This window comes from Meles meles, chromosome 16, assembly GCF_922984935.1.
Source record: "Meles meles chromosome 16, mMelMel3.1 paternal haplotype, whole genome shotgun sequence".
Taxonomy (NCBI): Eukaryota; Metazoa; Chordata; class Mammalia; order Carnivora; family Mustelidae; genus Meles; species Meles meles.
This window is the reverse complement of record NC_060081.1, coordinates 82,311,683-82,328,130: the sequence shown is the minus strand read 5'-3', so window position 1 is coordinate 82,328,130 and position 16,448 is coordinate 82,311,683. Positions and strand designations below refer to the sequence as shown.

The 16,448-nt window shown below is 62.3% G+C and overlaps 1 protein-coding gene across 1 annotated transcript; it reads right to left on the bottom strand.

Moving 5' to 3' along the window:
• Positions 1-1,082: 1,082 nt before the first annotated feature.
• Positions 1,083-2,591, bottom strand: PPDPF (pancreatic progenitor cell differentiation and proliferation factor). Its single transcript, XM_045981799.1, has 5 exons — positions 2,432-2,591; positions 1,947-2,016; positions 1,712-1,786; positions 1,523-1,619; positions 1,083-1,445 (listed from the first exon to the last, which is right to left on the bottom strand). Exons 2-5 carry the CDS (start codon positions 1,999-2,001, stop codon positions 1,331-1,333), a joined length of 342 nt encoding a protein of 113 aa, XP_045837755.1. The 5' UTR covers positions 2,002-2,016; positions 2,432-2,591; the 3' UTR covers positions 1,083-1,330.
• Positions 2,592-16,448: the final 13,857 nt, after the last annotated feature.

Below are 16,448 nucleotides of genomic sequence, written 5' to 3'. Positions count from 1 at the left end.
TCACCCCATGCCACCCGGCCCAGGCCAATCTCCTGACTTGGGGGAAACACGGACTTCCCAGCACTCCGTGAAGATGGGCTGTTTGCTGGTGGGGCACTGCTGTCTCCTGCCTGCGGCCACGGCTAGCAGCAGCGGCCCACACGAGCTCTGAGGGACTCATCTGGACACTGGGGAGGCTGGCTAGTGCTCAGGCTAGCCTCTGGGGCACCTCTCCACACTCTGCGTCCATCTGGAGAGGTGGGAAGGTGGGCGTCCCCCACCCGTCCTCCTGCCTGGACGCAACAGGGGCAGACAGGATGGCGGCCGCAGCCCCAGGGCCCACGAGGTCCGCGGATGCCTCGGACTGAACCTGCACAGCTGCTTACAGCACGCCCCGGGGAAGACCGGCAGGAGGGGAGCCGGGCTCCCCTGACCTCACACTAAGCCCCCTTCTCCTAACCACCAGACCTGAGCCAAGCCCTGCTGGCCACTAAGCGAGTGCGGACACGGTCAGCCCACCAAGCATGCCTGCCCGAGGACGTGGCTGGAGAACGGCACAACCATAGCCTCCCCAGGTTCCAGAGCTGGGTTACCTGTGGTGAGAAGGCCCCCTGGAATGCCCCCACGCCCCTTACCACTCAGTGTTAATTTCCGGTCCCTGTGTCCAGAGTGGGGGGCGCCCTGACCAGAATCTGTCCTACAACGGGCTGAAAGAGGCAGAACCGCTCTAGGAAGGCACCTAGAGACGGCGCGGCCCAGATGAGCTGTTCCACACCAGCTGGGACAGCCTTGGTCCTGTTCCCTTACTGCCCTCCCTGGTGTCAAGAGTGGGGGGGGGGGCGCACTAGGTCCCTCTCGCCGGGGGCTCCTGAACCCAGTGGCAGGGGCCAAGTCTGAGGACCTGAACCTCAGCGGCTGCCCTGGAGGCGTCTCCTCCGCACCCGGAACCGCCTGTTCTCCCAGACGCTGGGGGAGCTGTCCCCGTCCACACTCCGACCTCGCCGGAGCAGCTTGCCCGCCTGAACCTGGCCCAGACCAACTTCCCGCCCTACCGAGAGGTGAGGTGGGGAAGGGCCCCCAGGGCACGCAGCTCACACACACCATCAGGGCGACTGCCTGCTTGGAGTTTATTTTCCACTTGGCGCGAAGCACGCGGTTCCAGCGTGTGTGGAAGGTTTGCGTGCGGCTCGGACAGTGGAGAGTGGGGTTCTCTCAACTTCCTTTTTGGTGTTTTGCTGTTTTGATATAAAACAACCCGACCGCGCAGCAGCCCGCCTGGTCTACGGGAAGGGGGGAGGGGAGGGGAGGGGCGCTGATGACCAGAGCACCTCCCCAAGCCGGGCCTGGGCCCTCAGGATGGCGGCCCCACGTTGGCTTTGCCAGGCCGGCTGCCAGGCTGCTTCCTCACGGCTTCCAGAGCTGAGTCGCAGGTGATGGGGCCGCTGGAGGCCTGGGGAGGCTCCGAGCTGAGGGAGAGCTCCTGGTCAGAGGCGACCTCCCCCAGCCCCACCTCCCGAGCCGGCCCCCAGGACCGTGTTCTCACCGTTCTGGGGACTCCAACACCGTAGCCATGAACGGGACGGTGGACTTGCCGAAGAAGAAGCTTGCCCACCAGTGGCCCGGGTCGGCCTTGGGGAGACCTGAGAGCAACAAAGTGGGCTCGTGCTGCTGCTGCCCACGCCTGGTGGGATCCCGCCCGGCTGGTGCCCCCGGGGAGAGGACCCGCACTCACCGGGCGGGTGAGGGATGGCTTCCCCAGCGCCCTCGCTTCCGCAGGAGCTGCTGCTGGACGTGGAGCCCAGGCGGCCTGGAGAAGAGAGGCCCCGGTCAGCTCCGCAGGGCACCGCGACCCCTGCCCTGGCCACCAAGCGCCGGCGAGGCTGGCAGCCAGCCAGAGCCGCAGGTCCCTAGCAGCCCTCCCCGCTCCCCGAGGAGGCCGCAGGGCAGAGGGCGAGGGGCTTACTCACGCCGGTAATAGTCGTGGGTGGCCACGAGCGAGCCGCCGGAGGGGATGGCTGCCATGCCGTCGCCTGTGGGCTGGTGGAAACCTGCGCGCGCAGGGGTCGGGGCGCCCTGCGGTCACCCGCCGCCCCTCGGGAAGGGCGCCCCCCCCTCGGGCCGGCCCGCCCCGCTCCAGACGCCGGGGTCAGCGCCGCGGGCCACACGGACCCGCGGGGGCGGTTCCCCGAGCGCCAGCCCCGGCGGCGGCGCGGGTCCCGGGCGGCGCCAATCGGCCCGCACCGGCCGCAACAAAGGCGCTTGGCGCGCGGGGCCGCGGGCCTGGGGCTCCGGGAAGCGCCGGTCCGGCCCGCGCGGCCGCCCCTACCCCGCGCCCCCGGCCGTCCGGCCTTCCGTCCGCCCGTCGGTGGGTCCCGCCAGCCGCGGCGCCCGGGGCCGTCCCCCCGCCCCCTCGGGCCGCACGACCCCACTCACGCGCCGCCAGGGGCCTCACCTCGGCGGCGACCCCTCGCGGGCCTCGGCGCGCGACCACCGCTGGCGGGGACGGGGACACTAGGCCACGGAGCCCATTTGCGGAAGAGACCGCCGAGGGCCGCTCCGCCACCGAAGCGCGCGGGGTGCGCACGCGCGGACGCGCGGGGCGGGGGGGGGATCGCGGCGCCGCGCTTGCGTCACGGAGGGCGGGGGCACCCCCGGCTCCGGCCAGGCCCCGCCCCCTCCTGGCCAGGCCCCACCCCCGCCCGGCCAGGCCCCGCCCCCATCCCGGCCCCCGCCCCCATCCCGGCCCCGCCCAGCTCCTGCCAGACTGCGCCACCCCCCGCCCCCCCCCCCCCCCCCCCCCGCCCCGCCGCCGCCTCCCACCTTCCGCCTCCGCGAGGCCGGTTCCCGGACCGGCTCTCCTCCGCCGGCCCTGGTGGAGACCTGCCCCACGGCGTCAGTCCAAGCTGGGACGGCCTGGCCTGGGATTGGGGTGATTAAGTGACCCTCCTACTAGGTCCCGGAGCAGGGCTTATCCCGCCACCTCTCCTGCCCTAAAGGAGGCCTCTCTCCCGTCCCAGAGCGAGGCTCCTTCGCCTTCCCGGGACTACAGGTGGTCCACCGGGTCTCAACCTCTCCAGCCCTTCGGAGGCTGTGGGGGCGCTGGACCCTGGCCCAGTAGGTCCAGCCCCTGCAGTGTCCCTCTCCTCTGCCTCCTCCCTTGGGGATGGAGCCTGTCCCACTCTCATCCAGGCCAGACTGGGGCCTCTGGTCTGCGGCCCCCAGTAGCATACCCTCGCCCCAGCGGTGGGCACCCCGCTGCAGCCCCCTAAGCTACCGTGTGTGCGTGCGTGGAGCCCTGCTGCCCTTCTGGACTTCAAAGCAGGTGTCCCCTCCCCACAGGTGTCCCCTCCCCACAGTTGGGTGGCTCTGGAACTCCCACCCCGGCCTCCAGCTTCAGCCTCCCTGCACCCAGCTGCCGGCCAGGCCCAGGCTGCAAGAGAGGGCCGGCGCGGGAGGGCAGCAGGGCTCAGAGGGAGGCTTATTTCAACGGGTGGACGTCGAGAGCGGCCCCTCTTCGGGGCAACCCTGAAGTGTGTGGGGCCTTGCCACAGCTGGTCTGCACATCGGGAGGACGACTTCCTTCTCGGGGTGGAGATCAACCCTCCCCCCAGCCCCTGCGTCCCTTCTCACGGGCCCCCAGCCCCAGCCTCCCTCTGGACTCTAGGCCCTGGCTGGGTGACTGGGCTGTGTTGAGAAGTCTGCAGGAGCTTCCGGGAGAAGGCTCGGGAAGCTCTCATAACCTTTCCCACCGGGCCCTCCCCCTCTTCAAACCCCCTCAAGGATCCCTCCGGGATTCCTGGCCGCACCCCAGCTTCTCACTGAGCAGACCGGAAGTCAAGGCCTTGGGAGGGGAGGGCCTGGCAGTCCCTGGATAGGACCCTTCGTAGGGCTGGGTGAGGGTTGGGGCTGCAGACCTCCTGACCGGGACTTGGCTTGGGCCGCAGTGTGGTCTAGGGTGTGGTCTAGGGCCCCCGAAGGGGAGCTCCTTCTCCACCACCTTCATCTGTTCTGGGTGGGCCAGTCCCATTGCAGGGGTTCTCACCACGGTCAGGGGGATCTCACACACGAGGGGACAACCTGGCTGGGCAGGATGGCCACAGGCACCTGCCAGCAGGTTCACGTTCTGCCGCTTCCCCAAAGCCTGCTTCGCGCCTGGGGACCTTCCCCTCTCATTGACTCTCAGCACCTCTGGGTTGGCTTCCTGGCCCCCTCCAGGGGGCTAATTTGGGATCATAAACTAGGTGCGACTTTAGTACGAATCGAATTTCATTCCTCACCCTTGCACTCACCCAACCCAGAGTCCGGTAGTGGGCGAAGTGCACCAAAGCCATGCCATGGTGTTCCTGGCTCTCCAGGGCCCACGCTGGGGTGCAGCCATCTCTGCTCACGCCCCTGGAGCCGCCCCCTGGGTGACAGCAGCCTCTCTCCTCTGGTCTCAGCTCTGGAGCCAGTCGCTGACCACATGCTAGCCTGAAGCGGCCGGCAGAGCCCCTGCCCCCGCAGGCCAGCATACACCCAGGGGGCTTGCCCGGTGCCTGCGTCCCTCCTGACTCAGTCTCCCCTGAGAAGCAGGACTGTGTGCTGGCAGCTTCTGGGCCCCATCCCCGAACGAGGGGCAGCTCCCGGTGGGCTTAAATCATGATGGGATTTGGTGTTTGGGTTCACAAGACTGTGGGGGAAACTGAGGCCAACGGCCCCTGCCTTCACTGCCCAGTAAGGAACAGCAGGCAGGGATGCTGGAGAGCGGGTGTCAGAGTGAGACGTGGGGAGGGGCTCTCATGCCGCCGGGAGGACGGGGCTGGCCCTGACTCAGACCTGGCGCTGTTGTGGCACAGGGTACGTGGGTTTGCTGAGCGTGCGCCGTGAGCCATGGCTCAGCCGGACAGCCGGGAGCTCCTTGCAGCGGAAGGGCCGGTCCAGAGGGCAGGGACCCCCACTTGGTGAGACAAGACAGCAGGGGTCTGAGGCAGGTGGAGATGGGGGGAGGACCAGCAGGGAAGACAGGAGAGCCTGGGACGGGGTTAGGGTCTGGAGAGGTAGCCGAGGTAGCCAGGCCTGCTGCGGCCGCTGAGGTCACTTAGAAGGCAGATGGGTCAGTGCCGTTGACCCCAGGAGGGAGGAACATTCTGGTAAGAACCAGGCTTGTCGGGACCCCTGGGTGGCTCAGTTGGTTAAGCAACTGCCTTGGGCTCAGGTCATGATCCTGGAGTCCCAGGATCGAGTCCCGCATCGGGCTCCCTGCTCAGCAGAGTCTGCTTCTCCCTCTGACCCTCCCCCCCTCACGCTCTCTCTCTTTCACTCTTTCTCTCTAATAAATAAATAAAATCTTAAAAAAAAAAAATAACCAGGCTTGTTCCTCTCTGAAGGACCCTCAGCCATGGGGCTCTGCCCCTTCCCTAGACTCCCTTGTCCCCGCGGTCCATGGCTGAGTGTGTGGGTGCCTTGTGGTGCGTCTCCCCTGTGCCTCCTACAGGACGGTGGTTTCCCGGCCCAAAGCTAGAGAGGCCGGCGTGAGGGCCACCAGGGCCTTCGACAGCTCACAGGGCCGGGAAGGGGGGCTGGGGCTTGCGGCCAGATCACAGTCTCTGAGGCAGTGGGGTACCCGCTCCGAATCCGGGCATGGTGGTTACAAGGGGCACAGCTTGGGGGTGGGGGTCAGTGGGGGCTGATGTCGTCCCTGGGGGCCTGGGTGGGTCGAGGAGTGCTCCCTGGGGGTCAGGAGAGCAGTCGTGGGGGCAGGAGGATAGCTTGGGGGCTGTCCAGGATGGGGCCAGCTGAGGGCTGCCAGGGCTTCTGAGGCAAGGGGCTGGGGGCTGGAGGCTGGTCTGGCCTGGCTCTTGGGCTTCCTGGCGGGAACCTATCTCTCTGCTCATCTAGAGCTGATGGGAAGCCCACCGTGTGCCCGGCAGTGCAAGGCCCGAGTACGCAGAGGCGGGCAGGTGGACAGCCGGGCTGCCCCTAGCTCCGTCCCCGGAGGTGTGGGGGGTTGAAACATGGTTCTGCCTCCAGGTAGGGAGCCGTGGGCAAGATGTTCCAGTGACTCCCCGGAGCAGGCGCACCAGGCAGAGCACTCACTCCTCGCAGCCCACACAGGGCTGCCCCTGGGGTCTCAAAGTCCTTCCTTGCGCTGGGCTCACAAGCAGTGCTCGGCCCAGGCCCCAGGGTTCCTCGGGCCAGTCGTAGGCCTGGGCCCCTGGGCGTGGAGGGTTCGGGGTGAAGTGTGGAGGGTCCTGGCGGTTGGGGTCCTGACACCCTCCTCCGGAGCCCCATCCCGGGCAGAAGCTCCGGAGGCTCACAGCCAGAGGCATCCGCGGGCCTCTCTGGTCTGGAGCTGTGACTTCCTGAGGTTTTCTCCCTCCTCCACGTTGGAGAACCTGTCCTCCAGCCACGGGTGACAATCCGTTTGGTGCTCTGCCGGAGGGCTGGATTCGGTTCCGAACACACTGGCGCTCTCACTCCCGTGCCGAGGGTCCCCCCGCGGTTAGGCCATTTCTGGCAGCCTGAGCAGGCAAGGGACCTGGCCTCAGCCTGGCCGTGGCCTCCTCCCATCTGGGGCTCCCTCGTGGGGAAGGACCCCAGGCCAGGGTCTCAGGAGCAGACACTGGGAAGGAGACAGAGACGCACAGTGTGTGTTTTTGGGAGGGAGCTGGGGGGCGGGGACATTGGGGCCCGTGGGGAGCCTTGGGGAGAGGGGGCGCGTCAGGGGTGACCTGCCCAGGCTCAGCTGGGAGGGCCTTTGGCTCCTGTCCCTCAGAGCCAGAGCAGTTCCCCAGGGGAGGGAGTCCCGGGGTAAGGCTGTGCTGTGGCCGAGTCCAGCCCTGAAGGAGTGGGCTGAAAGGGCCGTGGGCCGGCCACCCCTGGCCAGGCGAGCCTTCCTTCCAGGAGCACGTCTCGGGGCTGCACAGCCCGCGGGGCCGACCCCACACAAGCCGCCATATCCGCAGCCTCCCCAGCATCTTCAAGGACAGAGAATGGGAAAGGAGGTGACTTTTCTTTCCGGTGTCAACGTAAAAGCTGCATTTACTAAGCCAGGAGCCTGGGGCATGCCAGTCCTGACCCCTACCCTACCCTACAGGGTCAGAAGTCTCCTTCCTGAGGGGCAGCGGCTGCCGGCTTCCCTAGCACGAGCTTCTGTAGGTGAGGTCACCATCTGCAGAGGAAAATAAAGCTCCCGACTACTATCTGGTGAGCGCTTACTACGTGGGGGCCTTCGTGTGGCCAGACGATGTCCTGGGGGCAGCAGCCACAGCGCCCCTTCCTGTCGTCTTACCTGTGAAACGGAAGAGCCTGGTTCACGGGCTACGTCGAGGTTAAGATGCTTCGTGTAAATGCTCAGACCAGGACCGAGCACAGAGCAGGTCTCGGCCGAAGGTACTCACGAGCTCCGTTAACGGTGCTCTTCACCGCTGCAAATACTGAATTTGTTTCCCAGCGGCTGGCCCAGCCTGCGGGAACAGAGACCGTATCTGTTCCCCATGGCCAAGAAAGAAGCTGTCATGCCGTAGACATTTACTAAGTATATCTGATAAAGAGCGAATCAAGTACTAAAAGATATCACGGATTTCCAGCATGAAGGACTGAGGAGGTCAGCAAACATTCTCCTCCAAATGCAACTATAAAGCCGGAAAAAAACCCAGAAACAACCATTTTACTGCTCTGAAATTCAACCCAAGGCACACAACAAGCTGAAAAGAGTTTATTCACCACAAATAGTGAACTTCAGGATAAACTCCAAATCACTTGGCATAAAAGCACAGGAAAAGCTCAGCGCTGTGGAGACGCACAGCAAACACGGTGCTGACCTGCCCAGAAGCCGGCAGAGCTGGCAAGGCTTCCCGGCAGCTCTCGTCACGGTGAGCCCGCGGGCGGTGGTGGGCACTCGTGCCGAAGGACGGCGAAGGAACTTGGGCCAAACCCAGCATGCATTCACGGCAACGACTCCCAAATGAGGAACGGACGAGAAGGTCTTCGACCAACGCGGAGCATCGAGCAAGAGCTGACGACGAGCTCGCCCGGACCGTGGCCTTCCTCCAGGACCGGGGACAGGGCGAGCCGTCCCCTCTGGCTGCAGTCCTTCAGCACCTGCCGGAAGTCGTGGCCGGTACCGTAAGACAAGAAAAAGAAGCAAGGGACAGAGGGATTGGCAATGGGAAACGAAGCCATCCCTGTCCACGGCCAGCACGACGGCCCGTCCTCCGGGAGCCCGCGAGAAAGCTGATGGAGCAGACATGGTGAGCAAGAGGCACGGCCGTCAGCCAGTGGCCTCCCGCACGCTGGCGGTTCACGACTGGAAACGGACATTTCAAAAAATACCCTTGATGATAGGTACCCTCCACCCGTGAAGCACCCAGGCATGAACCTAGCAAGACGCGTGTGTCCAAAGTGCAACGCTAAGGAGGGAGACGAAGAAGGGAAGTAGACAGAGACTCCGGACAGTGAGGACGTCCGTTCCCTGAAAACTGATGTCTAGACCTAATCGTGCCGATAATGACTCCAGCAAGATTTCCGAAGCTCTAGGCGAGCGGGTCCCAACATGAATGTGAGAAGACAAGACAAAGGAACTATGACAACTCAAACGTTTGTGGAACACAAGAATTTGGTGAAATTGCGGCACCCAAATCCCCTCGTTGAGGGTGAAAGTCCCATAACAGAGAAGTCGCCGTGTGAAAGTGTGCGGATAATGTACACATTCCCAGTGTCGGGCCACCGACGCCGCGGCCCTCCCTCGTGCCCCGTCCCTGTCGCTGGCCACCGCTAGCCTGCCTTCCATCTCCGCGGACTCAGCACATGGTCTCCTGTGTCTGGCTTCTTTCCCTCGGCCCGGTGGTGCCGGGGTTCAACCACACCGTGGCCTGGGTTGGCACTTTCTCTTTTGCACAAAGATTTCTGCTGCAGGAAAATACACGTAACAAAACTGACCACCTCAGCCGTGTCTCCGCATGTGGTTTGGTGGCACTCCACGTGCCCTGACCCTCGCGTGGCCCTCACCGCCCCCTGCCTCCACGCATTCATCCTGTGGAACCGGGACCCTGTCCCTCTTAACACTAGCACAGCCCTGCCCCCATGTCCCCTCTGTCCCCTGACTTTGGCCTCTGTACCTCCTGCGGGTGGACGTGGTAGTGGCCGTGCTGTGGCTGGCGCGCTCCCTGGTCATGGTCTCCTCCTTCCTTCCTGTGGCTCTGGGCTTGGTCTGTGCTCCTCCTCCTGGTTCCTCGCATCTGAGCCGCGCCGCGCCGGCGGAGGCCCTTCTCGGCGTTCATAGCTCTGTTGCCGCCGCACCCGTGAGCCCCGTGGGTTCTGTTTCCCTTTTCCTTCTGCCTCCCGTGGCTTCTGAGAATCCCGCAGTCTCCTCTTGTGCAGTGTGTTGTCTGATCTCCGCAGGCTGGTGAACCTCCGCGTTTCCCCCGTTACCGGTTTCTAAGCTCAACCCGCTGCGGATCGAGGAGATCCTTCGTGGAAACGTCTCCTACAAGCCACCGAGACTTAATTTACGGCCTGACCTCCGGCCGCGGCTGGGGCTGGGGACGCATTCCCGTGTGTCCCCGACCTGCCAGGTTTGTGCTGAGCTTCCTCTGTCCCACTCTCGTGGTGGCGGCGGACTGGTGTCCCAGCTGTGGCTGTAGCGACGTCTTCTGCTCGCCTCACGCCTGTCCGTCTTGCTTCCTGCATTTTAGCGAGCCGAGCTGAGGCTTGCCGCGAGCACTGACGTCAGGCGTCTTCTCAGGCGCCGGCAGACCACCTGCCGGTCCACTTCAGGTCGGGGTTTATTCAGTGCCCACGTCTAAGGGGGGTCGTGTGCCTGTTTGTCACTGAGCTGCGACGGCTCCTCATACGTGCTGCGTGCGAGCCCCTCACCCGGTGCGGTTTGTCCCTCTTTTGTCCCGTTCTGCAGGCCGTGTTTCCACTTTCTTGTGCTCTTGTTCGCACAAAGCGTAAAAGTCTGATGATGTCCAGTTCACCTACTTTTTCTCTTGCTGCCCACGTATCTGGTGTCACGTCTACGAAGCTGCGACCACACCCAAGGTCTTGGAGACAAATGCCCGCGTCTGCTTCTCACAGTCTTACGGTCTTACTGGGCCTTCGATCCATTTTGAGTTGGTTTTGTATTTGGCGTGAGGTAGGGGTCAGATTCACCCTCGTCGCGCGGTTCCCAGTTGCCACCCAGTCTCGCCACCGTTGCTGGAGACACCACTCTTTCCGCGCGCCGTCTGCATATAGCTACTGGATGAAACTACAGCAGCGAGGTCGGAGTGGTCCTGGTAAAGAGAGGAATCGCCGTGACAGATCCGTGTCCAGAAACGGCCCTGCCACGCGCACGTGCAGCCGTGTGAGACGATGCGGACGTGCAGCTCAGCAGAGCAAGTGGGACCTTTCCAGTGAGCGCTGCTGGGAGAACCGACATGCTGACGCCGGAAATAAAACGTGACCTAAACCTCAAATCTTATATAAAAACTGGCTAAAATGGGTAATGTATGTAAATGTGACACATAGGCAGGGGCGCCTGGGGGCTCAGTGGGTTGAGCTTCTGCCTTCGGCTCAGGTCATGATCTCGGGGTCCTGGGATCGAGCCCCGCGTGGGCCTCCCTGCTCCGTGGGGAGCCTGCTTCCTCCTCTCTCTCTGCCCCTCCTGCTTGTGCTCTCTCTTTCTCAAATGGATAAATAAAATCTTTTAAAAATGTGAAATGTAGAGCTATGCAACTTTAGGGGAAAATATGGGAGGAAATCTTTGTGGTCGGGGCTTAGCCAACGTCAAAAGCATGAGCCATGTAAGAAAACTACGATGCACTGGATTTCACCGAAATTGAAAAGGTTTGTTCTGTGGAATGACACCGTTCAGAGAATGAAAGACAAGCACAGACGGAGGAAATATTTGCAAACTGAATATCTAACAAAGAGTTTTTATCCAAGATATGTAAAGCTCTCTCAAAACTCAACATGAGGAAAATACCACCCGATTAAAAATTGGGCTACAGATCTGAATAGACATTTCTCTGAAGAAGATACGTATGTGTTCAATAACGCATCATTGGTTTTAGGGAAATGCAAATCACACCCACAACGAGAGGCCACGTCATGCTCTTAGGACGATGTAGTCGCAGAGGCGGGTGGGGGTGTCGGGGGCTCAGTCGGTGAAACGTCTGACTCTTGGTTTTGGCTCGGGTCACGATCTCAGAGCCCTGGGATCGAGACCCATGCTGGGCTTCATGCTCAGCGGGGAGCCTGCTTCTGTCCCTCTGTCCCTCTGTCCCTCCCATCCAATAAATAAATAAATTGTAAAAAAAAAAAAAGAAGAAGACAGTAACCAGTGCTGGTGAGGATGAGGAGAAGCGAGAGCCCTCCCGTGTGGCGGGCCGGGACGCAGGGCAGTGCGGCTGCCGTGGACACGGTCTGGCAGCTCCTCGAGGGGCTGAGAAGGCTTGCCCGCAGGCTGACACTGCGTCGTCTACCCCGGGTGACGACGACGGACGTCCATAGGGCAAAGGTGGACATGAGCGTTCACAGTAGCCTCCCAACGTCCAGCATCGATGAACGATGAACAAACGGGAGCAACGAACCAAAGAAGCGTCATCCGGCCACTGACATAGGGAGTGGGGGGTGGATGCCCACGGGCGCGGCAGAGCCGGGCGGGAGCGCCCACTCGGCATGTGGTTCCGTCTGCGTGGACGGTCCAGCTTGGGCAAATCCACAGCCCTATAGCGGGTGTGGTTTAAGGGGAGGGATGGGGTGCTTGCCGCAGGGTGCAGGGTTTCTTGTGCGGTGACGGAAATGGCTTAACACCGGTTTATGGCGGTGGTCACACAACTCCAGAGAGACGAAAAGCCGCCGAATTACACATCGAATGGGTACGCCTGGAGACATGTAAACGACATCCTGATGAAACGGTCTGCGTGGCTGTGTGTTTAAGGGATAAAGACGTAACAGGACTTCGCGGGCAAGGACGCGCCCCTCCGCCGGCGGGGAGATCTTCGACGTCATCAGCCGACAGAGAAATGTCAGCTAAAACCACGACGAGATGGCAGGACGCGCCCACGGGACAGTGGAAAGGACCGTCCAGCCAGACAGTTCCAAGAGCTGCTGAGGGTACAGAGCCCCCGGGGCTCACACGCCCGCAGGACAAGCGGGACGGGACCCCGGTCTGGAGACAGGTTTGGCAGTTTCTGGAAAGGTTAAACACTCACTGGCCGCACGACCCGGCAGCCCCAAGCCTGCCATGTGTCCCAGAGAAACCCGAACACGTTCATACACAAACTTGTGTACGATGGTCGATGGCAGCCTTAGTCCTAACTGCCCAAGCTGGAAACAACCCAAAGGTCATTCAGGGGATGAGCAATAAGTCAACTGAGGTTCATCCACACACAGAATTTTACTCACTGGTAAGAAGGGGCAAGCGGTTGACACACACGGCCCAGGTGAGTCTTAGACGTTGCGCCGAGGGCAGGAAGCCCAGCCCCAGAAGTGATGTGGCGGGCGCTTCTATCCCCGGGAGGGTCTCACGACAGCCCTCGGGTGCCGTAAGAGGTCTGAGAATAGGCAGCCGGCGTGAAGGGGGGTTTGGGGGGTGGAACACTCTGGGTTCTGGTCGATGTAGCTACAGGAACCGGGACGTGAGCTAACGTTCATGTAACTGTCTACTTCCCAAAGAGTCAGTTTTCTGTATGATAATTTGAAAAGATAAAAATTTAAAAATAATTCATTATTATTATTTTTTTAAAGATTTTATTTGTTTATCTGACAGAGAGAGAGCACAAGTGGGGAGGAGGGGCAGAGGGGGAAGCAGGGGCCCCGCTGAGCAAGGAGCCTAATGCAGGGCTTGATCCGGGGACCCGGGATCATGACCGGACAGAAGGCAGATGCTTCACCGACTGAGCCACCCAGGTGCCCCTAAATAAATAATTTAAAAAGCAGACGCATCATGGTAAAAAGAGATTCAGGTAAGAGTCACCAGTGAGTGCGAGGCTGAGAGAGGGATTTCGAAGAGAACGAGGATGTTCACAGAACCCAAGGTCCACCCCCGTTACTTAGCGGATAATGACTGCAGGAAAAGCTCGTGGCCACCACCTTCCCCGGGTGACCACGGACCACACGGCAGTAAGGGCAGCTGGGGTCAGGCAGCTTTCCTTCCGAGGCACTGGGAGGAACCAGGCGGCCCTGCTGGCCCTGCAGAAAAATAAAACCTGAATTTCTCGGTGCACAAACATCAGAAAAGCCAAAAGAAGGCCGTCTTCGAAACACCTGGCCTGGACTCTTAAAGCACATCAGCGTCCCCAAAGACACACGTGACAGGAACCATTTCCAGCAAGCGGAGACGGGGCCGTGCCATGTGACACCAGCCCGTGGCCCCGGACTGGGAAGACCGAGCTACGGGCAGCACCCGCTGCAGAGCCAGCACCGTGGGGACGGGACTCTGGCCTGACGTGTGTCCCCAAAGTGCCTGGGAAATACCGACTCGAGGACGGAGGAGCAAAGGCCACGGTCTGGGCGAGCCCTTCACAAGGTCGAGGTTCCGACCCAGAGAGAGAGAGAATGTCCACACAGGTGGGTGTCCACACAGGTGGGTGGACGTAGACGGCCAGCGGGTGTGGACAAAGGCAACACTTGGGACACCTGCTCTGGCAACTTTTCTCTAAGTTTGAAATTATTTCCACATGAACAGTGGACGGTGTTACTTCGGCTTCGGCCGCCCAGCCTCCAGGAGCAGCTGCTCCAGCTGGAGGGCGGAGGGCCGAGGCCCCGGGCCGGTGGGGGCGGCTCCGGCGGGGGCTGGGGTTGGGGAGGCCGCGGGAAGCCTCCCAGGCGGCGGATTCTGCCGTCTCCACACTAGTGTCTATTGCCGCGTAACGAATTACCAGATTCAGTGACTTTAAAAAACATGCGTTTGTGATATGTACCCGGCTCTGGAGCTGGGCTCACCTGGGGCCTCTGCTCAGGGTTCAGAAGGGCGAGGTCAGGCTGTCGGTTTCCCCCCGAGGCTTGGGGTCCTCTTCTCAGATCACAGGGCTCTAGGACTCAGGTCCCTGCTTTACGTGATGGACAGCTGGTGGTCACTCTCAACTCTCAGGGGCTGCCCAGCGTCTCCTGACGTCGGCCCCGCACTGGCGTTCCCACGTCCTGGGAGCTCACGTCTTCAAGGCTGGTAGGAGATTCTCTTGCTCTGGTCTCTCTGCCAAGACACCGTCTTAAATAATGGACGCCGATCCAGGGAGTCGTGGCTCACGTCCGTCGCAGTCTGCTGGCGAGAGGCAGCCACAGCTTCCTTCTGCACTGGCGGGGATGGGGTGATTCCAGGGCATGGGTCCCAGGGGACAGTATGGTTATGTCTACCAGGGGCTGGGATCAGAACCAAGACGCCAGAAGACACGCGTGCTGGGCAGCTGGTGTTTGGACCCAGCCAGGGAGGAGAGACCTCCTGGCTCCGTCATGGAACGCGTGACTCTCGATTTCAGGGTCTTGAGTTCAAGCCCCACGTTGGGTGTAGAGATTCCTTAAATAGATCAAGACTTGCAGAGAGAGAGAAAAGAGGACAGCCTACAGCAGCATCTAGTGTAGGAGCATCTAAGGACGTTAAAGCTGAGCCCCACGGAGAGCCCCACCAGGACCGAAGGTTGAATCTCATCAACCTCGAGGGCTTGTGAGGCCTGCGCAGTGCCCCACAGACCAACGCTGAGAAGCAGGAAAACAGGCGCCCCAGGTCCGTGACTGGAGAGCTGATAAAACAAGAGCAACCGTCCTCAGAGGAAGAAAACCGAACCCAAAGTCTTCAGACTTGACCCCAAGTTACTGGTGTTCGAGAAATAGGAAAATTTCCTCCGAGTCAAAGAAAAAGCAAAGCCAGCTACCAATTGATTTTCTCCCAGCTATAGACTTATCCTTCGCTGCCCGCCCGACAAAACAGACCTGCTCCCCGTAGAGCAGAAGGGCTCTAAGTCTGTCGTCACGGAGCAGGTGCTGAGCCTCGAGGCGGCAAGCCAACGACGGGCGCGCCACAGCCGGTGACTCAGAGCTCTGCCCCGGGTACACGTGCTCGGACGCACCCACACGCTCTCGTTCGAACCGGCTGGAAGGGCGGCTGGAAGGGCAGAGCGCCCGCTGTGTGGCGTCCGATGAATGTCGCCGGAGACCTGTGAGAGAAGCCAGGCAGTAGGGCCGAAACTGCACAGGTCACGGCCAGGGAGTTTGCAAGAGACAATGTTGTCTGTGGCCCGGGACGTGGGGACGGCGGCCGCCTCCGAGGGCATGGGGGTGGGGGCGTTCTTTCCTGGGGAAGGAGGCGGCCACAGGCAGCCTCGCGGGCCCTCACCCCTGGGACAGCCATGAGGTCCCTGCTCCGGAGGAAGGTTGCTCCCGATTTCCCTGCGGAAGGACGCGCTATCCGCGCTGCCGAAACCTAGGCTCCAGGGATGCCGAGGAGCCGCCTGCTCCCCGGGGCAGCCCCGGCCCTGGCAGCCGCACCGGGAGACGCTCCTCCCACGGAGCGCTGTGGTCTCTCCTTCTGCCACCTGAGGGGTGGGCGGTGGGCCGGCAGACCCTCCCCAGCCCTCCCTCTGTCTCCCTGTCCCCACATAGGGGCTGCCTCTTCTTGCCCGGAGAGGCCGACCCCTTCCCTGGGCTCTCCAGTGCGCCCCCTCCACCGGCCGGCCTGCAGTGGACCTAACGGGGGGGCCTGGCCACTCCCTCCCCTGCTGCTGGCCTGGAGCCCGGACTCCCCGGGAGCCCAGAGGGCAAAGCCCGCCAGACCCCTTCCCTGGAAGCAGGTGGGCGCCGGGCAGGGGTGGAGCTCTGGTGTGGGCAGGACACTGCCCTCCCAAGCCCAGGTGACAGTGACCGGCTCCTTCACCATGGCAACAGCTCCAGCCACGACGAAGCAGCAGGTACCCGGCCATGGCCACAGACAGGTCCTGTGGCCCAAGTGCTGGCCGTGGTGAGGGCGGGCTGGGCTGACCTTTCCCTTTCTGAGGGGCTCTGTCCCCCTCCTTGGGCTTCCCTGGCAGACAGGTGGGCCTCATACCCTCCCAGACATGCTGGCTTCCTGGGGTGGACTGGTGGGGGCCTGGGTCCTCTCAGAAGTCACCAGCGCCCCAGGCAACCTGACCCAGGAACCAAGCAAGGAGCTGGCCATTTCGAGGGGCCCTTGCCCGGCCTTGGGTTCTAGCGGCTTGCCAAGCCCCTTCTCCAGCCCCAGCCCTGCCCCCAGGCCAAACTGCCCCAGCTCAGCCAGCCCCCCACGCCCCCTGAGGTGTGTGTGTGGAGGGGGGCAGTTTCTCTGATTCTGAGCTCAGGAGCAGTGAGCTGGAGCTCAAGCTTGCTTTTCTGAGGGAAGCTCAACAGCCCAGAGTGCCTCCTCGCCATGGAGACCACTTAATTTGAGGCCTCACCGGCAGCTCAGTTCCCTGGCTGCTGAGCCTAGGGAGCTGGGGGCAGGAGGAACTTGTCCCCAAGGCCGATCAGGTCGTGTCGTCCCCATAGGCTGG